General features: G+C 49.4%; 1 protein-coding gene across 1 annotated transcript in view; it reads left to right on the forward strand.

Moving 5' to 3' along the window:
- The window catches only part of AP1G1 (adaptor related protein complex 1 subunit gamma 1), an 82798-nt gene extending 61188 nt beyond the window's left edge, over positions 1 to 21610 (forward strand). Inside the window, exons 17-22 of the mRNA XM_032804076.2 lie at positions 1258 to 1399; positions 1929 to 2055; positions 2588 to 2674; positions 2923 to 3083; positions 4030 to 4128; positions 17448 to 21610. Of these exons, the coding sequence (XP_032659967.1) occupies positions 1258 to 1399; positions 1929 to 2055; positions 2588 to 2674; positions 2923 to 3083; positions 4030 to 4128; positions 17448 to 17549 (718 nt within the window). The 3' untranslated portion in view covers positions 17550 to 21610. The remainder of the gene's footprint in view (positions 1 to 1257; positions 1400 to 1928; positions 2056 to 2587; positions 2675 to 2922; positions 3084 to 4029; positions 4129 to 17447) is intronic.
- Positions 21611 to 22844: the final 1234 nt, after the last annotated feature.

Consider the following 22844-nt stretch of genomic DNA (forward strand, 5'->3'; position numbering starts at 1 on the left):
CAGTGACAGCACTAGGAGACAGTCAGTTCCATATGCCGGCCAGTGCCTCCAAAACCAGTTCCTCGGCATGGTAGAGCTGGGCTTCTGTGGGCTACATTTTAATAGCTTGTCTTGTCTGTGCCTCCTCCATTCATAATTTCAAGGACCCCAGCTCCTTTCCCACTGGTGATGCCATAACATCTCTGTGGCAATTACAGGAACAGCTCTCATAATAAGATCACAGGAGGAATGATTCTTCTAATGGAATTTAGCTGCTGGAAACATGATGGAGCCAGCATCAGATGATCACTAAGCTCCTTGCAAATGGACGCGGGGCACTGCAGAAGACAGTTTAGGAAGTTTTGCCTTAGAGCAAAAAGGACCATGAACGTTGATTGTGTAGCCTTGTGAGAAAGAGTTTGAAAAGCTGGGGTGGTGAGTGTATTGGCCTTTGTTACATGGGAGTGTTCCAGGGTTGACAGTTTTCACTCCTGAAAAGTTTAGTTATGGCTGAGAATGCACAGTCCTGGGGCTCAGGTTCCTTGGTAATGTGACACTTTTCATTTTCTAGCTCTCGGAGGCACATAGGCAATGTAATAGTCTGTTCAGTGTCATGCACAGTGTCTGTGGGGCGTCCCCCAACTAGGTAGGCTCATATCAAGGGGTGGCTCTCATCTTTCAGCTCTTTGACTTTGGTAGCATGTCCTGCATCCCATTACCTCCCATCCACCCCTTCTACACACACAATCTCTCTGTGCTCAGACTGTTACCTAGTCACTCTCCTGAAAGACTGGAACCTGGGTAAGTTGGCTGTGTGGGTGCTTGTCTTCCCCATTCTGTCACCATGCCTTGTGCTGGATAAACATTCCTGCCAGGAAAACGCAGTCAGTTGCTCTAACTCAGCTGCATCTGCAGTTGAGCAGGGATGTCTTCTGTAAGCACCCCCTTCATGCCCCAGTGTGCTTAGGTCTTCCTCCTCTGGAATCTTGGCTTCCCTAGCCTAGCTCTGCAATGGGACCTCTCCCTTGTAGGTGCAGGGCAGGGCTCTGCATTGCTTATAAAGAAAATGCCTGTCAATAACCAAGTTTATCCTGGTGATGGAGTGGCCCCAGTCTTTAATCAGCTCAAGCTCAGTTGTATGATCCCAGAGTTCAACTCTTCTTGTAGAGCTAAAGCAAAAGGCTGGGCACCCTCTTCACATCACCCTTGCCATCTCAAGTACTTTGGGTTGGGATCAGGGTAGAAGGCCCAGAGTGTAACCATGTCAGCTTCTTTCAGGTCAGCCCTACTTGAGCGAATGCCAGTTATGGAAAAGGTGACCACAAATGGCCCCACTGAGATTGTACAGACCAATGGAGAGACAGAGCCAGCAGTGCTGGAAACCAAACCTCCCCCCTCTGGGCTGCAACCCACCAGCCAGGTAATGGACAGTGCTCTCTTCAGCTGGTGTAATCCTCCCACTGTCCTGTCAGACCCAGGTGCTGGAAGACTGTTCCCCTCTACCTAGTAAGCCAAGGGCATCTCTGCTTCTCTGACCTGTGTCTGACTGCCTGATGCAACCTGTCTCTCCCCTGCTGATTCCCAGGCAAAAGAAGGGAGTCAAGGACTGGCATCAGGGGAAGGTGCCACAGCAGGAGTGCAGGCTGGAGCAGGTGAGGTGGATGGAGTAAAATCCCACCTATGAGTTGTGACCTGCCTCTCAGCATTCAGAAACTCCTCCCCTCCTTGGCACAGCACCTCCCGCTGTCTTCCTGAGACCCCTGGAAACGAAATAGCTTAAGGTGCTGAGTGCAAATTGTCAGCATTAGTCCAAGACTAGTGTAAGAGCTTCACAGGCAGATCACTGGGAGGGGGACCTTTTCATCTGAGAGCAAGTGGCATTTCTCAGGTAAAAGCAAAGGTAGCAGGGAAATGAGTAGGTAACTGGGGTTTTATTGCTTTCTTACTAGGCAAATGACTTGTTGGACTTATTGGGAGGAAATGATATAACCCCAGTCATTCCAACTGCCCCTACGAGCAAGCCAGCCTCTGCCGGTGGGGAGCTCCTTGACCTCCTGGGAGATCTCAGCCTAACAGGTGAGACCAGGCTGCAGCTATTGAGAGAGATTCCAGGTCCCTCAGCCATGGGAGGAGCTGGGCCAGGATAAGAAGGGCATTCTTCCATGTCCTTTTTCCAGGGATAGAGTCTTCTGCATGGGAGGCAGGGAAATTCCCTGTTCCTCTGGCAGGGGATGAGGTTCATTGGCATTGCTTGCCCTCTCACAGGGGGCTTGGTCCAAGTCTAACATGGAAAGGGTGGGAAATGTGTTGGAGTGAGATGAGTGTTCCTCTGTCCTGGGGCAAGTTCTCAGCCTGGCAGGAGAGGATCAAGAGCCGGGAGAGGTGGTTCTCTCTGCCTGGAAACTTGCTGGCTTGAGAGGAGAGACTCCTTGCTGGTGATGGGTGAGATTGAGGTCATTCTTGGAGAGAGGAGAAGGCCCTGTTGGGTTTCTTGTTTGTAAAAATAGCATGCTCCTTCTAGCTAATCCTTGAGCTGGGAAAAGCCACTCTACACTTCCGACTAGTTAAACTCTATCTTCTTCTAACCTGCTTTCTCTATCTTCCCCAGCCTTGGTCCCTGCCCCACAGATATCACAGCCTCCGTTCCTGTTGGATGGGCTCTCATCACAGCCTCTCTTCAATGATATTGCTGCTGGTAGGAGCATAGGAACCCTGAGCACATAGAGCTATTGTAGCCATCGGGGATCTGGTAACAAAGAGGAGGATTTGGGAGCGCTCGGGAGCAATGTGTGAAGGGGTGAAGGAGGAGATGGAATAAGGGGGAGAAGGAGAGCAGTTCTCTATGTTCTGGATGTAGGGTTTAGGGGCGGCAGGTGGGCCTGCTGACTTTGAGAACGTTCTCCAGGTCCTTACTGGGTTGCTGCTCTTGTCCCTCGGCTGCAGGCATCCCCTCCATCACAGCATACAGCAAGAATGGGCTGAAGATAGAGTTCACCTTTGAGAGATCGAACACCAACCCCAGCGTCACCGTGATCACGATACAAGCCTCCAATAGCACAGAGCTGGACATGACAGACTTTGTTTTCCAGGCTGCGGTACCAAAGGTAGAGCTGCCATGACCAGCTGGGTGGCTAGCCCCCTATCTCTTTCCAAATCCTTGCTATTGTTTTGCTCCTTCTGCACAGAGGAAGCGAAGCTCCGAGAAGCATAAGGAGGAGTTAAAGCTGTTAGATCTCAAACTACCCAAATAGTCCTGTTCTAAGATGGTATTTAGAGTTGAGCATAACTTTTCTGAGCAGGTACCTTTAGGGCTGAGCTTTCCCTGGGCTGTGCCTGGGGCTGGGGCTGGGGGGATCCTTCTGGGAAGTCTGATTAAACACAGAGCGAGACGCTCTCCTCATTAGCAGCAGCCAGAGGAGCACCTTGAACAGCTCTCACTCTGAAGCAGGTAGAGTAAGAAGATGAAACTTGGTAGGAGAAAAGGTGCCTTCCTGTGTCCCAGAGACAATCCAGTTTGGTATGGCTGAGTTGGGAAGACTTGTCCATGCATGTCTACTTAGCGGCTCTCCAAGTGAGAGCAGGCTGCCTGGTTGTGTGTGCAGAGCTGGTCTCGGATTGTGGTAGAATGGAGACAGTGCCTTTCTCTCTGGAAACCAGTGCGACTCAACCTTGTGGCAGAATCATTCCTATGTTTATCAGGCTATTTGCTGTTTTGCTCATGAGCACAGCAGAAGGAGTTCTGCCATCAGAGCAGTGAGGCTCTGCCTCCTCCCTAGCTGCCAGCAGTTATGTCAGTCTGATTTCAACCTGTGAGAAAGCAGGAGAGATGAGAACCCTCTGGCCTCTTGAGTGCTGCAGGCATGTGTGCTCCTGACCTCTCTAAAAGGAGAAAGGACCAAGGAACTCCTTTGATGCAGTCTCTCAGTAGTGCTTTCACTGTTGCTGTAAACAACAGGAGATTGTCTTTCCTCCCCCACTTGATGTGGAAGTGTAGCTGTATCTGCTAAATGCTTAGTGAAATCATCTTAAAGTCTTTTCCCTTTTCTTCAGACATTCCAGCTGCAGCTTCTGTCTCCCAGCAGCAGCATCATCCCAGCATTTAACACGGGGACCATCACACAGGTCATCAAAGTTCTGAACCCACAGAAGGTGAGCAGTCCAGTGGTAGAAGGAATTCCTGAACCTGGTTCTCATGGCTGTTTGGGAGACTGAGGGGTTAGTGCTGCTTGTTCTTGAGCAGAGTTTTGGGCTTGTTCCTGGGGAATGATTGCTGCTGGTGTGACAGTGTAGTTATGGTTGCAGTATTGATGTAGCCATGTTTTCAGGATATTAGTTTCAGGAACTGTTCTAATTAGTTTTTGAACTCAGTTATACTTTTGGCCTTCACAACATAGCCAGCAACAAGTTCCATAAGTTGACTGTGCCTTGTGTGAAGTAGTACCTCCTTATGTTTGTTGGAAACCTACTGCCTATTAATTTAATGGGATGACCCCCCGATTGGTGTGTTTAAGAGAAGGAATAAGTAACACTTCCTTATTCACTTTCTCCACACGAGTCATGATTTTAGTGATCTCTATCATATCCCCCTTCAGTCATTATATTTATTTATTTATTTAACTTAAGATGAGCAGTCCAGTCTTTTATTCTCTCCTCATATGGAAGCTGTTCCGTACCCCTAATAATTTTTGTTGCCCTCTCTGCACCTTTTCCAATTCAAATCTCTTTTTTGAGATGAGATGGCCAAAACTGCACTCAGTGTTCAAGGTGTATTCAAGGTATGGGCACACCATGGATTTATATAATGGCTTTATGAGATTTTCTATCTTATCAGTCCCTTTCCTCATGGTCCCTAACATTCTGTTAGCTTCTTTGATTGCCACTGCACATTGACCGGATGTTTTCAGAGTCATCCACGATGATTCCAAGATCTTCCTTGAGTGGTAACAGCTAATTTAGATCCCATCATTTTGATGTATAGTTGGAATTAGTTTTTCCAATGTGCATTATTTTGCATCTATCAACATTGAATTTCATCTGCCATTTTGCCGCCCAGTCACCCAGTTTAGTGAGATCCCTTGTAATTCCTCACAGTCAGCTTTTGACTTTACTGCACTGCACTCCTGTTGGCTCCATGGAGCCAGTTCAGCCTTTGGCAAAAGGTCCTGGGGTCTCTTCTGTTTTAGGCATCACCTGCAGAATGTTAAACAAGTTCTGAGTGAAAAATCTTTATTGAAGTGGCTTACAAAGGAAATGGATATTGGCTCTGTACGCTGGCTCTCTGTGATGCATAAAGGCAACCTGAAAGGATGTGCCTTTTTAATGTTAGGAATGCCAAGCCTGGTCTTTCCTGCTGGAGCATTTCCTAGCATCTCAGATATATATTGAGAACTTACTCGATCCTTAATCTTGAGCAAAGGCAGGCTTTCACTGGAGTGTTCGTAGTGCTTGGAGTTTAATGTGTGTTATAAAGAATGAAATTAAGCAGTTTTAAACATTTTTGACTAAAGATCCCTTCCTCTCAACTGCTGTGACCTTGTCTCCTGGGATGTCATAATTCCCTCAGTTTTACAGTCATCACAGAGGCTTCCAGGGTTGAAAAGACCTGAATTTCTAATGTGGAAAACGAAAGATACTTTCTTTAAAAAGTTGAGGCCGACTATGTTCATCATCAAGCAACAGAAACAGGGTCAAGAGCAATATTTTCCATTTGCAGGATACCTTTAATGCTTGCCTTTCTCCCAGGTTAGCAAGGGTTAATTAATGCTTGTCCTGCAATCAGAGTATGTCAAGTGTTCATATTACAGAGTTAAAACAACAAGCTTATGCCCAAATAAATGTGTTAGTCTCTAAGGTGCCACAAGGATTTCTCATTGTTTTTACTTATATAGTCCAACACAATTACCCCTCTGAAACCTATGATGGAGTTGATGCACAAGGTGGAAAGATTTTCAGATCCCAGGTGCCATTTGCAAAGCTCTCAGTTAAGTGTATCTCTTCACTTGCAAATGATGCTGATCTGATTATTCCCAACAGTAACTAGATTCCATGTTGATTCTGCAGCACAGAAGGGAGCCCGTCTGACATGGAATCAGAGTATGTGACTCCGTGGTGCTAGCTTTAGAGTCCCTCTTTTGGAAGAGCCTATAATCATTTTATATACATTGGACTGAGGCTGAGATGGAAATAGGAGCCAGGTTTGTTGAAAGTCTCTAGGTAAAGATAAAAGAGTAAAAACCAAGGGTGATGTCATTGTAAGGTCTATTACAGACCACCTAACCAGGAAGAAGAGGTGGACGAGGCTTTGTTTAAACTACTAACAAAATCATCCAAAACACAGCACTTAGTGCTAAAGGAGGGCATCACAGGACTGGAAGGGACCTCGAGAGGTCATCTAGTCCAGTCCCCTGCACTCAAGGCAGGACTAAGTATCTAGATCATCCCTGACAGGTGTTTGTCCAACCTGCTCCTAAAAATCCCCAATGACAGAGATTCTACAACCTCCCTGGGCAATTTATTCCAGTGCTTAACCACTCTGACAGTTAGGAAGTTTTTCCTAATGTCCGACCTGAACCTGCCTTGCTGCAAATTTAAGCCCATTGCTGCTTGTCCTATCCTCAGAGGTTAAGAACAACAATTTTTCTCCATCCTCCTTGTAACAACCTTTTATGTACTTGAAAACTGTTATCATGTTCCCTCTCAGTCTTCTCTCCAGACTAAACAAACCCAATTTTTTCAATCTTCCTTCACAGGTCCTGTTTTCTAGACCTTCAGTCATTTTTGTTGCTCTTCTCTGGACTTTCTGCAATTTGTCCACATTTTTCTTGAAATATGGTGCCCAGAACTGGACACAGTACTCCAGTTGAGGCTTAATCAGTGTGGAATAGAGTGGAGAAATTACTTCTCATGTCTTGTTTACAACACTCCTACAAATATATCCCAGAATGTTCGCTTTTTTTGCGACACCGTTACAGTGTTGACTCATATTTAGCTTGTGATTCACTATGACCCCCAGGAAGGAATACTGTGGAAAGGGATCTGAGGGCATAGTGAATCACAAGCTAAATCTGAGTCAACAGTGCACACTGGTTAGGCCTCATCTGGAGTATTATCCCCTATTCTGGGCACCACATTTCAGGAAAGTCCAGAGAATAACAGCAAAAATGAGTAAAGGAAGAAAAGACTGAGGGGGGACATAATTTTCCAGAATATAAAAATTTTGTTTACAAGTAGGAGGAAGCAACATTCTTCTCCTTAAACTCTGAGGACAATACAACAAACAATGGGTTTAAATTGCAGCATGGGTGGTTTAGGTTGGACTTTAGGAAAAACTTCCTGTCAGGATGGTTAAGCACTAGAATAAATTGCCCAGGGAGGTTGTGGAATCTCTGTCACTGGAGATTTTTAAGAGCTGGTTAGATAAACAACATGGTCTATAATGCCTATTCTTGCCTTGAGTGCAGGGGGCTAAATCACCTCTCGAGGTCCCTTCCAATCCTACAATTCTATGATTTTAAAGTTTCCTTCTAAGCTCTTGGGTTTGGGGTTTTGTGAGTTGTATCTATGTAGATGCTGAGTGCCACAGTGTATCTGTTCCAGATACCATCAAGGAACAGAAATGTGTGTGTGGGGGGGGGTGTTTTCTTAAAATTTCAGTTTGTGGAGGCCACTTCTATATGCTAAGGTAAGGCTTTGTCTACATTTTAAAATGCTACAGTGGCACAGCTTCACCTGCTGTACTGCTTCAGTGTAGACACTACAATGACAGGGGGCAGCAGAATTTTTCTGTTGTTCTAGAGCTGTCTACACCATGGTTAAGTCAGCATAGCTACATATTACAGGGGTGTGGATTTTTCACATCCCTGAGAGACATAGTTATGCTGATGTAACTGTTCAGTGTAGACCAACCCTGTGTGGCAAAATAGTGTTCCATGCTTTTGACCAAAAAATCTCTCTGAAACTGACCCTGCATCATTTCCATCACTGGCACTAGCCTTCATGACTGGTGCATCTGCCACCTCATGCTCAGTTCTCTGTAAAAACAGCTTTGTATGGAGTTGGTCCAGGACAGGGACGAATTGTTTTGGGTGTTGAGGAAAGGTCATCAGCATTGATGGTGAAAATGGCACATTCTCCAGAAGCCATTTCCAGTGGTTGCTTTCCTTATAAGCACTCAAAGCCTGGTAACTACTCTGTAGCCTGGCACAGGCCACCTTTGCTGCTGGTTAAAGCTGACCATTGGGGGCCTGTGGAATGGACTTTCTGAGATGGTGGAAGGCTTCGAAGAAATTGCCCGTTCTTCTTTGAGTGATCGTTCACGTGCATTACACATTAGGTGTGCGCACACTGTGTGCACAGACGTCAGAAACTTTTTCCCTTAGTGGCTCCCGTCGGCCTAGCAGGAGAGCCCCGCCAGAGTGGCGCCTCATGCTAGTGCATATATACCCCTGCCAACCTGACCCCCTTTCAGTTCCTTCTTACCGTCTGTGGCCACGTTGGAACAGCTCTTTCTCTCGCTTGAGTGTCCCTTAGCATAGTTATCAGTAGTTAGCACTTCTTAATAATAGATAAGCTTTCTTTGTTTAGGTTTCAAAAGTTGTCTCCAGCACCAGCCCTGGGCTGCGGGGCATGCCGCAGGCCAAGGCTTTAAGGCTTGCGCCACAAGACTATGCCGATTGGTGACCCCCACGACTCGTGTCTCCGTTGCCTGGGGGAATCGCATCAGACAGAATGCTGCAAGATTTGTAAGGCTTTTAAGCCAAGGACTAAGAAAGAAAGAGACTTTTGCCTCAAGCAGCTACTCACTGAGGCCGGACTGCAACCTTCGGCCTTGGGCCATCCGGCCTCAGCGCCAGTGTCCTCAGCGCAGAGTGCCCTGGCGTCAGTTCGCGATCTGGTCCTGGTGGGGCACCATAAGCATGCCACACTGAGGCAACAAGAAAAACCCCTGCACCATTTGACCTCACCGGCACGGTCGAAGGACCAGCCTACAAGCTGAGGGCATAAGCCATAAGCATAAGAAGCCGGCAGCGCGCAAGCAAACGAGCACTCAAAAGGGAAGTGCTGCCCCAGGACATGCTCTGGCTCTGGTGGCTCCGGCGCTGAAGAGCCCGTTGAGCCCTGGGCTAAGTGCCTTGAGCGCCAAGGAAGGGCTGGAGGAGCTCGTAGAACAGCTCTCCACACCAGACACGTTTGAGGTGTCAAAGGATCTCATCCAGTTGTCGGCGGCAAACCCCCTCCCTGCCAAAGAGAAGCCTCCAGCACCATCTCCTAGAATGCCATCAAAAGGCAAGCCGGCAATGGTGTGCTGATCAAGGTCACAATCCCGGCATTGCTCCTGGCATCAGTCTCGGTTGAGCTTGGCCTCTGCGGATTCCCAGTTGCCCCTGACCCATCAGGACTCAAGAGCACTGGGTCCCAGCCAGCGTACGGCACCAGCCCTGCCAGGACACTGCTCCTCGGTGCCATCGCCAGGCTGGTTCCAAGGCAACACAAGATCAAAGTCCCCAGTCCCGAGTAGGAGCCAACAATCCTGATCCTGGGAGTATCAGTACCACTCCGGGTCCCAGTCGGCAAGGAGGCGTTCTCCAGCCTCCCGGCAGCACCGTTCTACGGCACCGCCTTGGCCTTCCAGATTGGTGTCCTCGGAATCTGAGGTGGACTCAAGCCGCTCCAGCTATGCCCGCAGGTCACCGGCGAACAGGGAGCCCCAAGCCCTGTGGCATCCCCAATGGAGCCTGCCAGGGCAGTGTCCCTTTTGGACATCATGGGCCTATCACCAACAGCAGGGGCCCTCCTCCAGAGCCTTGAGATCTGGCTATTCAGTGCATCAGTTGCAGTCCCCGCACAGGCACCCCTCTCCACCCAAGGAGACCACAGTATTCAGGCTGCCAGATGCTTCTCCAGAACACAGGAGACCGGAAGCAGCACCGAGCCCGGCGCTGTCCCGGAGGCAGTAAGGCAGGCAGAATCCGGATGAGCCCCCAGCATGCGAGCAAGGACAAGCAGGACTGGAAGACGAGATGCAGAAGGCCCTCATCTCTTTGTCATCCCCAGATGAAGCCATGGTGAGCATTGCAGTGTCAAGGCCTCCTCCGATTGACCACAGCGCACACGAGGAGCTGCTCCGTAGGGTTGCCCAGAACTTGGGCCTACAGGTGGAGGAAGCAGTAGAGCAGGAGGATCCTATGGTGGCTATCTTAAGCCCCAAGGGCCCCTCCAGAATTGCACTCCCACTCATAAAGACAATCCAGTCCAGCTACAAGACTGTCTGGCAAACCCCGGCCTCTAGCGCACCAACAGCAAAAGGTGTAGAGTGGAAGTACTTTGCCCCTTCCAGTGGATACAACTTCCTCTTTTGTCACCCGGCCCCGTTCGCTGGTCGTCTCAGCAGTCAATGAACGGGAATGACATGGTCAGCAAGTCCTGGCTCCTAAAGCCAAGGAGGCTAAACGTCTAGACCAGGTGTCTCAAACTCAAATGACCCCAAGGGCCACATGAGGACTAGTACATAGGCTCGAGGGCTGCATTACTGACACCTCCCTCACTGCCCTCGGCCCTGCCCCCACTCCACCCCTTCCCTGAAATCCCCACCCCAGCTCCGCCCCCTCGCTGCCCCCAGGGGATTCAGGAGAGGTGTGGGGTATGGCAGGGGCTTAGGGCAGGGAGTTGGGGTGTGGGGTGCAGGAGGGATGAGGGGAGCGGCAGGGGGTCAGGGCAGGGGAGCAGGGTGCAGAGGGGTGCGGCAGGCAGCGCAGGGAAGGGGGTTGAGGTGCAGGAGTGGTGCGGGGTGCAGCACGAGGCTCAGGGCAGGGGGTCAGGGTGCAGGGTACGGCAGGGGTTCAGAATGCGGCAGGGGCTCAGGGCAGTGGTTTGGGCTGCAAGAGGGGAGTGGCGGGGGTCAGGGTGCAACAAGGGGCTCAGGGCAGGGGGTTCGACTGCAGGAGGGTTCGGGGGGCGGGCTCTGGCGCGGCACGCACCAGGGGCAAGGCAGGCTGTCTGCCCTGCCCCCTGCGCTGCTCTGGAAAGTGGCTGGAACGTGGGGGAGCAAGGGCACAGGGGTGTGTGTGTGTTGCTGTTCCTTCAGGCATCGCTCCCAGCAGCTCCCATTGGCCAGGAACGGAACCGCGGCCAATGGGAGCTGCTGGGGGCGGTATCTGAAGCAACAGCAACACACACCCCTGCGCGCCTCTCTTCCCCCATGTTATTTCTGCTGCATGCCAGGCCAGAGCGGCTCCAGGTAAATGCTGGGGGAGGCTGCGAAGAGCTCATGGGCTGTAGAAAATAACCTCCCACGGGCCATGTGTTTGAGACCCCTGGTCTATCCAGCAGGAAGGTCTGTTCCTCTGGGGGCCTTCAGTTCAGGATTGCCTGCTGGTTCATGATCCTGAAGACACACAATTCTAATTCCTGGATGGCAGTTTCCAAATTTAAAGTGTCCTTGCCCCAGGGCTCTCAGCCTGAGTGTGTGGCCCTTGTGGATGAAGGAAAGGTGGTAGCCAAGACTTCTCTGTAGGCCTCTCTCGATTCGGCGGATGCAGCAGCCAGAACAGTCGCCTCAGGAGTGGTGATGAGTCGCTCAGCGTGGCTGCAGGGTTCAGGCCTTCTGCCAGAGGTCCAGAATACCCTTCAGGACCTCCCCTTCAAAGAGTCTGGTCTCTTTTCGGAGCAAATGGATGTCAGGCTGCATAGCCTCAAAGACTCCTGGGCAGCCCTCAAGTCGTTGGGAATGCACACCCCGGTGACGCAGAGGAAACCTTTCAATTCCCAGCTGCCTCAGCAAAGACGATACCAGCCCCGCCCTAGTAGGAGAGGTAGAGACAACAGGCAGAGGCAGAACAACATGCCTAGCCAAGGCCAGGGCCAGGGCAAGCTGCCACCCGGCAACAAGCAAGGGTTTTGAAGGTGCGCTCGAGGACAGCGTACCAAGCCAGTTACCGGATCGTTCCCTGTGCTTCCTGAACAGCTTGTCCTGCTTCTACTGTGCATGGTCCCGTATAACATCGGACCGTTGGGTCTTTACGCATGGTACAAGTGGGATACACACTTCATTTCTCCTTCCCACCCCTCTTCCTCCTCCCTCTTCAGGGACCCCCTCACGAACAATTCCTTATACAGGAGGTACTAACGCTCCTCGAGGTGGGGGCAGTAGAAGAGGTCCCTCGGGATCTAAGGGGGAAAGGGTTTTACTCCCAGCATTTTCTTATTCTGAAAGCAAAGGGGGGTCTTTGATCCATTTTAGACCTGCGCGGACTCAACAAATTCTTAGTCAAGGTTGGCTTCTGCATGGTCTCCCTAGGCACTATTATTCCGTCCCTGGATCTGGGGGATTGGTACACTGCCCTCAACATGAAAGATGTGTACTTTGACATCGCTATTCATCCCGCTCACCGGCGGTTCCTGCAGTTCACCATTACCAGTTTACGGTCCTACCTTTCGGCCTGGCGGCAGCCCCCCACATGTTCACAAAATGCATGTTGATAGTGGCAGCCTTTCTATGAAAAAGGAGAATTCGAGTATACATGTACCTAGATGACTGGCTTCTCACGGATCAGTCCAAGGAGGAAGTCCGTTCCCATGTGGCGGTAGCACTGGGCGTATTCCTCAGGCTAGGCCTTCTAGTCAGTGTGTCCAAGTCCTCGTTGATACCTACACAAAGGCTGGATTTCATTGGGGCAGTCTTGGATTCAGTACAGGCATGAGCGAGCCTCCCAGAATCCAGATTTCTGGCCATCCAGCATGCCATAGACTCATGCTGAGGTTCCCCACAACCACGGCCAGATGCTGTCTGCAGCTCCTAGGACGCATGGCGGCATGCACCCACATAGTGAAACATGCTCGACTATGGCTCAGGACTTTGCAGTTGTGGCTAGTCCAGGCATATCGCTCAGGCAGAGACCCCTTAGACCTTGTAGTGACAATCCCCCTAGGTGTTGGACTCCCTGCGCTGGTGGCTCAACCAGCAGGTAGTCTGCAAAGGGATCCCCTTTGCCACACCGCAACCCATGCTGATGCTGGTAACAGACGCGCCAGACCTTGGCTGGGGAGTGCACTTGGGGGACCTACGGATGCAAGGATTGTGGTCCAAGGACGAAATGTTGCTCCACATCAATGTAAAGGAGCTCAGGGCGGTTCGCCTAGCCTGCCAAATCTTTCACGCTGCTTTAGAAGGTCACAGCGTGACAGTTCTGACAGACAACACTACCGCCATGTTTACATAAACAACCAGGGCGGAGCCTGATCCTCTCCCCTCTGCCGAGAGGCCCTTCCCCTATGGGACTTTTGTATAGCCCACTCAGTCAGTACACCTCGTAGCGTCATACCTCCCGGGGAACCAGAACGAGCTGGCGGACCACCTCAGCAGGTCGTACCGCATGCATAAATGGTCGATGAGACCGGATATCTTGCAGTCGATCTTCCAGAAGTGGGGATTTCCCCAAATGGACCTCTTCGCCACCAAGGACAACAGTCAATGCCCGCAGTTTTGCTCTTTCCAGACCCACAGTCTGGGCTCGGTTGCAGATGCCTTTGCGATCCCTTGGAGCGGGAGCCTGAAGTATACCTTCCCACTGTTCCTGCTCATCCACAGATTTCGCAGAGACAAGGCGGTAATGATCCTCATCGCCCCAGCTTGGCCCCACTAACATTGGTTTACGAATTTGCTGGAGCTGTCAGTAACTGACCCTATTGCCCTGCCCCTGCACCAAGATCTCATCACGCAGGATCGCAGGCACCTGCTCCACCCGAACCAGCAGTCTCTGCATCTCATGCTGTGGAAACTCTGTGGTTGAACGTGATAGAGAGCCAGTGCTCTCTTCAGGTGTGACAAATTCTCCTCGGCAGTAGTAAACCTTCCACTAGGGCGACATACCTCGCTACGTGGAAGAGGTTCTCCTGCTGGTGTGAACCAAAGCATATACAGCTGCTTCAGTCCTCAGTTCCAGTTATCCTGGAATACCTGCTGCACCTTAAACATCAAGGTCTCGCCCCCTCCTCAATTAGAGTGCATCTGGCTGCCATTTCAGCATTCCACCTGGGGGAATCAGGGCATTCTTTGTTTTCCACCCCCATGGTAGCCCAGTTTTTCAAGGAGCTGGAGAGGGTATTTCCCTACTCACGCCCTCCAGTTCCTCCATGGAACCTTAACCTGGTCCTGACCAAGCTCATGGGATTCCTTTTCGAGCCCCTAGCCTCTTGCTCATTCACTCACCTCTCTTGAAAGATGGCCTTTGGTGGCCATTACGTCTGCAAGGAGAATGTCCGAGTTGAGGGCCCTCACCTCGGAGTGCCCTTATACAGTTTTCTATAAGGACAAAGTGCAACTTGGGGAGGAATTTAGGGTGTGGCCTAAAGTAGTCTCGCAATTTCATATGAGACAGGACATCTGTGTGCCAGTGTTCTTTCCCAAACCACACATGGACCCGAGTCACCGTAGTCTGTGCGCTCTGGATGTCCGTAGGGCCCTGGCGTTCTATCTGGGGCGAACTAGACCTTTCCGCAAGTTGACACAGTTGTTCTTCGCCATTGTGGAGAGAATGAAAAGACTCCCTGTCTTTGTGCAGTGGATATCATCATGGATTATGGGTTGCATCCGCACGTACTATGAGCTTGCCAAAGTGCCAGCCTCGGCGATCACAGCTCACTCAACTAGGACTGAAGCATCCTCAGCCGCTTTCCTGGCACAGGTTCCACTCCAGGAGATCTGTAAAGCAGCCACCTGGTTGTCGCTGCACACATTCACAGCCCACTGTGCAGTACAACAGGCCAGAGAGGACGCGGCAGTTGGCAGGGCTGTGCTTCAATCGTTCCATGACTCCTACGGTAAGCTTGTGAGTCACCTAATGTGTAATGGATATGAACAATCACTCGAGGAAAAACGGTTACCTACCTTTTCATAACTGTTGTTCTTCAAGATGTGGTGTTCACGTCCATTACACTTCCCACCCTCCTTCCCCTCTGTCGGAGTCTCTGTCAACAACGAACCAAAGGGGGGTTGGGTCAGCAGGGGTATATATGCACCAGCATGAGGCGCCACTCTGGCGGGGCTCCCCTACTGGCCCGACGGGAGCCGCTAAGGGAAAAAATTTGCAACGTATGTGCACACGCACACCTAACGTGTAATGGACATGAACAACACATCTCGAAGAACAACAGTTAGGAAAAGTTAGATAACCATTTTTTCTTCTTTGGTTTCTTTTGGTGCATAGTTAATGAGTAAGGCTATTCACTTCCCATAGAGTCCCACTTTTTTCTTTTTAGCAAAATGGCAGGCTCGTCAGAGCAACATTAAATGTCAGGAACATGTCGTTTACTGGCCAGTATCAGCCAAACAGTGCTGGTGTACTGGTGATGCCCAACCTCTTTGGGCTAAGGCTGGATATATTATTTCAAAGAGGTTAAAAGCCACATTCAGTATGTTAGGCCGGATTCTTTGTCCTGTTGTGCTCCCTTGCACTGCTCAGCTCTCACAAAGCAATGGAGGCCACATATGTTCCTTGCCGCGAACTCCCAAGAGTGGAGAATCAGAGCATCAACTCCTTGTGTGTCTGCCATGCAGCCCCTGGCCCAGGAGGTGCTGTGGGGACAGGAATTGATCGGAGCATGCTGGGCTCTGACTGTTAATTAGATGGCATATGGTGCCTTGGGCCATAGCCAGCTGGTGCAACTTAAAACATCTTCTGCTCTGCTTTAACGGGCTGGGACACAGAATTAGGGAGTGGTAACTGGTTCTTGGCAATGCTGGGGGTGGGAAGAGGGGTCCTATCTTGGGGCTCACCCCAAAGCTCAGGGACAGTCAGTTGAGCTCCTATTCTATTCTCCCTGGGGCTCCCACAGCCTAGCAGGGAAGCATCTCTTCCCTCCAATACAGTAGGCAGCCTGCAAGGGAGCTGCTGAGTATCTTCAGCAGGAAAGTGCCAGCTCTCAGCTGCTTCAAGTTTTGCAGGGTAGGTGATGGGTCTGACTCAGACACTTCACAGGACGTGCTCACAGGCACATTCGGTTCGTAATCAAATATAAACCTTCTTAACAGAGTTGCCCTTTGGAGCCACAGTTCAGAGTGTGGAGAGAGACAAATTGGGAACCACTTTTCTGCAGTGCTTGCCGAGGTTCAGTACAGGCCTGGAGAAAGAAACACAATTCCCCTTTCCCATGTAGCTGCCAAGAGCTGGGCTTTAGTAGCACTGTATTCTCTATGGCCTGAGGGACGGGGATGTCCCCTTTCTCATGGTTCTTAAGGCTGTTTCCTCTTCAGCCCTGTCAAGTGATGTCATGCATTTGAATACGGCTGGGGTCCTGTGTAATAAATAGTATGTGCTCATGTAATTAAAGACAGTATCGTAACACATAAGGACAAGGGAGTAAGTAGAATTACAGTTGCCATGGCAGCCTTAATTCTGGCACTTCCTGACTTTTGAGTGCTTGGATATGCAACCTGAATGTCCTTTTAGTATAACTCATTGGCAGTAGTCTATAGATCTATACAGCATGTCCTCTTGGACAAGGTATCTCAGAGCATTGCTTGTGGGCTCCAAACCTTTCACCTGTCGGTCACCAAGCTGAACCCTGCCCAGCTTGGTACGGATAAGAAGTTATTTCCATCTCACAGACGTCTGGCCCCATAGAAGGTGAGTTTTTGGTTTCAGTTCCAGCCCCCATCTCACAAATCACTAGGCTTTGCATTAGCTGGCGACAAGCTAAGAACTGCCTGGGCAATGGAGATGGAACTGCTGCCCCTCACCTGCAGTGGGTTGGCAGGCTGGCAGGGCAGTGTCTTTTTACCTATAGGGCAGCAGCAGAACCAGGCTCCCAAACAGCTTCATTCCTCAGGGCTGTCCAGCTGATGCCTTTTTCCAGTTTATGGTTGTATGGAAGTTGAATATTTAAATTTACAGTGTCACATGGTGCACCATCAGGCACCTGAGACAGAGCCTGCCCTGCAGACTGTGCAATAAGCAGTGGAGGAAATGCAAGGACTTAAAGAAGGCACCTGTCCTGCAGAGCCTGCGAGCCCAAGAGCTGGCCAGCAGCCACCAGACCTGCCTTCTGCTCTTCCATTACCTGGGGTGGGCTGGCTGCCTTGAAGTGCACAGTGTGGAGGAGAAGGATGGGAGGCAGGGCAGACTGAGCCCTATGAGGGTGCACAGGTTGGAAAACGGAGCTATGTTCTAAGGCTTCTACAGGGTTCCAGGAGAGGGACTTGAGGATTAGAAAGCTCTTGCCTGTTTTCAATCAGCATAAGTGAGTATCATCCTACCAAATTAATTGCCCGTTGAAACACATCCTAGCAGCTGGTGTGATGCAGCTGGTATGACACAACTGTGCCCACAGGATGGGATAATGCTAGTGATGTATCCCTACCTCCTCCAGAGGTGACCGATCAGGTTCCATGAGGTGAGAGAGGTGGTGGGAGGGTTTGTGAGGTTGGGGGTTTACTGAAGACACTGACCTTGTTTTTTCCTCTCCTCTTATAGCAACAGCTACGTATGCGGATCAAATTGACCTATAATCACAAGGGCTCAGCAATGCAGGATCTAGCAGAAGTTAACAACTTCCCCCCTCAGTCCTGGCAGTGAGGCTCTGGCACCATTCTTACTCACCCCACCCAATCAAAGGAACTCTGGGAAGAAGGTTGATCCCTGGCAATCCCCCAAACTGCACCAAGGACCTGGGGAATGATGAGACCTGCTGATGATGAGGAATCTCCCTGAAGTGATTGCTGATTTTGAAGCATATCTGTTAAGACTAACTTTTCTCTCCTCCACTGATGAGGCTTGCTGCTTGTGGAGGCTGCTCTGCACTCCCCCATGCATTCACAGTCAGAAGCAACATTCCCCTTCCCCCCAAGAAACATGCAGCTTGTTTGGAAGAGAGGACTGGAATTGCTTGCAAGGAAACACTTTTTTCTCTCCTTCCCCCTCCTGCCTCTGTGCAGCAAGTGAGCAGCTGTCCCTTCTTTCTGCTGCCTTCTTTCTGTGGGGTGGGTAAGGTGGGTTTTGAGTCATTACTAGCAGGCACTTTCATCTGGGGTTTGGAGGAAAAGCTTATCCAGAGACCATTAAGGAACCCTGCCTTTTTCTTTCGGTTTCCCCAATGTGTGAAGAGGCTGTGGGCTGCTAGTGGCCTGTTATGTGCATTGCCGTATGCACACAGACACTTTAGCTATATGATACCAACAGCAGGTCAGGGACAGAGCGCGGGAAAAGTGATGCTGATGAGATCTGATCCAGTTGATTTGGTGCTATATTTGAATGTGAAGCCTTGACACTTCCATTTCCTTCACTTTCCATCATCGGTTGCAGCCATGCAGACTCACAATGGCTCTTCTGTAGCTATCTCAAAAGCATCACAATGGATCAGAGACTCCAACCCACCCCATTCTCAAAATTTCAAAACTCTTATTCCCCAGTCCCTTGACTGTTGGCTGTGGTAGGTAGGTAGAAAGGCAACATTCCACTCTATAGATCACTTTTTGATAAGAGGCCCCATTGCCTGCTGGGAGGCTCAGCATAGACTACACTGCAAAGTCACTTTTCCCTGTTACTCCAGACCCTTCCTCCCTTTCATTTCCTAAGCCTGTCATAGACCCCTGGATTCCATCCAAGTTCATTCTTCTGACTGGGATGTTTATATTGTATCTGTAATGCTGGCACTGAAATAAAGACCATGCAGTTTAAAGAGACCTTTCCCACTTTGTGCTTAATGATGGTGTAACAAAAGCCTGTTGCTCCTTGCTCCCCTTTCAGTGAAGTCCATGTCAATCCGATGTGTCACCCACATTTATCTCAAATATTGAAAGTAACTAAGCAAGCTGTTCTTCGTGTGGAGGCCAGTTTCTTGAGCATATGGGTCCAAAGACCTGAGGTCTAGTGCTCTTCAGAGCTATGTCAGTTCTCTGGAATTCACTATTTAGTGCTGCACTGTGTGTTTTTTTGGTATGCAGTGTCAGCCAGGTAGTGGCTTCATGAACCTCTGTGGAGAGGTTAAGAATGGGAGCCAAGGTCCATTGTGAGAGAGAGGGTAGCTATGTATGGTGTTGAGCACCCTCCAGGACTGGGGAAAGAGAGGGGGCACACCTTGGATTTTCATCCGTTGAGCACATTGGCATGTTGAGTAGAGTCTTTTCTCCAACCCTGATGCTTTCTCAAAGGAAACTGGTAGTAAATCTGCTTTACTTCTCCCATAGAGCCTTCTAGATGATGACCCGTCAGTGGTCCTGAGACCTGTACCCTTCAGGTGCTTGCAAAGGACGAACACCGGGTGCTGGTCTTCACTGGAAATGTTTCCATCTGTCAGTGTAACCGATTTGGATGCAGGATCTGATGTTTGCCAACTGTTGATGGGTGGTCAGAGCAGGTTATAGCCTTGGGTTCTGTGAGATTGTATGCAAGTGTGGGACGCTGGTCATTTAGAAAAAGTAGGGAGAGCTTCTCTGCCTTTGCCTTTAAAAAGTGGTCATTAAAGATTTATGTTCAGACTGCTTTTTTAAATGGTGTTAAATAATACTGTCAAATTGGCAAAAGGCTTAGCAGTGTGATTGATGGGTAGGTCCCTGCAGCAGCACTGGTTTATCTCTTACTCATGGAGGCCTTCTCTTTGCCTTCTAACATTTGGAAGCGATCAGCTAAGGACTTTTTGACTAGAATAGAAGCTCTCTAGCATTCTGCTGGCATTGGCATCTGCTTGAGACTATAGGAAGAATAAGCTGTACCACACAGTGTCTCCCGTGAGAACAGAATTGATCCTAGATTGTAGCATTTACAAGAGCAATGTCTTGACCTAATTATCAAGGATGTCTGCTTCAGACAGAAGCGCGAGGATACAGGCAGCCCAGTAGTATTTAACACCTATATAAGGGTCCATTCTTGGAACTACTAAGTATTACTTCCCATTCACTTCAGCCACAAGTGAGGGTGATGAGCATCTCTTTGGTTCAGAAACGCATTCAGATATCAGGCTAAGTCTGTGCCTTAGTTCCCATGAACTCTCCCATTCTCCTCTGAAGGCTGCACCTGCCACAAAGATGCTCATTACTGTGAAGACTGCTGCACTTCAATAGTTCCGTTTTCATAGGAAGAGCAGTGGTGCTGGAGCATTAGTGAGGACAGAGCTAATGCTGAAGAAGCAATGGTTACTCTGGCCTGTTGACTGCTGTACAGCTGGAAGCTGAATACCTCATTGCTTCAGCTGCCGTTACCTCCTCTCTTCTGGAGCAGCATGTGTTTTGCCAGTAGCTTTCCAAATGGAAAGCTTGTAGGGATAAATTCCTCCTGTGCGCTTGGCTCCTCTTCAGCCTCATTCCATGAAAGAGATGTTTGTATATGTATGGAGCTCTCTGCACTTGACACAAAGTGTTGGTGCGGTTGTCCTGAGTCTCCTGACTAAGTTCAGGAGACTGCATGTGGCAAGGTGAGTGGTGTGGATTGTACATCTGTAGGACATTCAGTTTGAGGCCATCCCTTGGCTGTGAGATAATCCTTATGAAGAGGCTAAGCATTTCCGTTGTCCTTGGAGGTCTCCGCCTTCCTCTTGCTAGGGATAATGGTCCTAACACCATACCAGAGAGAGAGAGAGTTTCATACCGCCCCCCGCGCACACCTAGTGATCAATCCCTTTGTTTGCTACTTGACCCTGGGCAGATTTCTCAAACCCATCCTGTTTCCTTGTTTGTAACTTGGGTGTAATAATACTTGCCCACCTCTGTAAAGTGCTTTGAGCACTATTTACATTGACACCAATGGAATGGGACAGTTGTACATATCTGGCTGACTGCCACATCTGATGACATCCTTCCCATTTTATTGCATGGGGACAGTGCTGAGAGCAGGATACAGACTTAAAGTTAACCTTTCTAACACTCTCTGCATAAAGAGTTTGGGGCTGGAAGAAAGGGGTGAATGTCTTTTTATTCCCCCCCCCGCCCCGCCCCCAGTGAATGGATTAAAATCTTTGAGCCATGAGACAGCAGAAGGAATAGGAGCTGTATCAGGCTGAAGGCAAAGGAGATGGGGAGGAGGCAAATAAAAGTCCTGAGATTTGATTTTGTGCAGCTTCTTGGGGGAACGGCACACGGAATTGATGTGAAGAACTCTTCCAAGCAATAGCAGTGAATAGCTGCTGCCTACACAGATCCTTGGATATTTTACCCAGAAGATGCTGAAGCATCTGGGACAGGCATTTCATTCCTTTCCCTAGGACTGGTTCCGGAGCAGCAAGATGGCTTTTTTAGACCTCCTGGTATGCTTTCCATGTGTTCATTTTCTGCTTGGGGGCTGTGAGGGAAGGGCTCGAGCCACTGGATGCTTCCCTCTGTGAACCCACTTTATTCCTGTAGTCTTTTTCTTTCCTGAAGTTGTAGTTACATTTTACATGGAATCCCATCCCATCTCCTTGACTGTATTAAGAAAAAAAAAAAAAAGCCCTTTCTGAGAGGGGAGCCTGATGATGTTCTAACTATTGCAGATTTTTGAGATGTGAAAAAAATTTAATTAAATGCTAAGTCTTAGAGGTGAGTGAGAAGCATCACAGATGTAAACATTTACATGGGATGCACTAGAATTCTGCTCTGTGTATTGTCTTTCAGTTGAAACAAATTATGAAGTGACTAATAATAAAGTCAATACTCAGTGATTTAAAACTGTGCCTGGTTGTTTTTTTCAAATGTAGCGGGAAAGGACTGGGTGTTTAGTCACTAGTGGGCATGAGAAGGCCAGGCACCTGGAATAGCCCACTAGAAATGCCAGACCTTGCAGATTCTGCCAGTGTGCTTGCCTTACAGAATGAGGACAGGCGTGTATTAAATGTTATATAAATATCTCACTAAGAGAAGGCTGCCCAACCACCAATTCATAAACAAGCTTAGGAACTGTAGCCCTTCAGTGCTATAGAAATACTAATGCTGCAGAGGTGAAATAGAAATCTTGGCCATATGGTATGGCTGTCTGTCTCTCCATAATAGCAATATGTAAGGAATTACTCCAGCAACCCATTCTTGGAGTCTGTTTATAGTTCAGTCTGGGCTTTGTGATATTTGGTCCTTGTTTTTTATTATTGATCTCCGTAGGTGTGAAGAAGTCTCCAGTCCAATTATCATTGGAGGGACGCAATGCGAAAGCTAGCTGTGCACTCTCTGCTGACTTTATCCCTGTGATGTATGAGACTAGGCTTGTTTTCATCTATGAAGTAACCCAGTGATTGTTTTGCTCTGCAGAGGTCCAGACTCAATATACCACAGCTGTGTGTCCCTACAATAATCTGATTATAGAAATCCCCTCCAATACAACAACAATGTTGAACTATGATCCAATAGCTTTCCTTCACATTGTCCCGTTTTGGGTGGAAATTTGTTTCTGAAACTTGATAATGCTGGTTGTCCTAACTTCCCCATAGGAGAACCCAGTGGAGAAACAGCTTATGGTGGGGAAAAAAAAGTTCTTCTTCGAGAGATGTCCCTGTGGGTGCTCCACTTTAGGTGTCGGTGCGCCCCTGCACCTTTGATCGGAGATTTTTTGCAGCAGTACTCCTACCGGCCACGCATGCTTAGAACCTGTCACTCATTCTGAGTGTGTTACTAGAGAGCATGCGCGGCCGGTACCCTCAGTTCTTTCAGTTCTCTCAGATTGCTCATATCCATTCCATAGATGTCGCGGCGCTGCATGCACGTTCGTCGGAGAACTTCTCTACCGCAACACCGTGGGCCGGCAGGTCGCCCCTGGAGTGGCGCGGATGGCGCTAATATAACCCTGCCGGCCGCCCGCTCCTATTCCTTCTACCGCCCGGTCGGTCGCGGAACAGTGGAGGCGCATAGCTGACCCCACTACCCTAGCGAGCTCTTCTTAGCTTAGTGTACATAGTTTCTTTTCTCTAGTTTC

Source organism: Chelonoidis abingdonii, chromosome 19 (genome assembly GCF_003597395.2).
Source record: "Chelonoidis abingdonii isolate Lonesome George chromosome 19, CheloAbing_2.0, whole genome shotgun sequence".
In the NCBI taxonomy this organism is placed as follows: domain Eukaryota; kingdom Metazoa; phylum Chordata; order Testudines; family Testudinidae; genus Chelonoidis; species Chelonoidis abingdonii.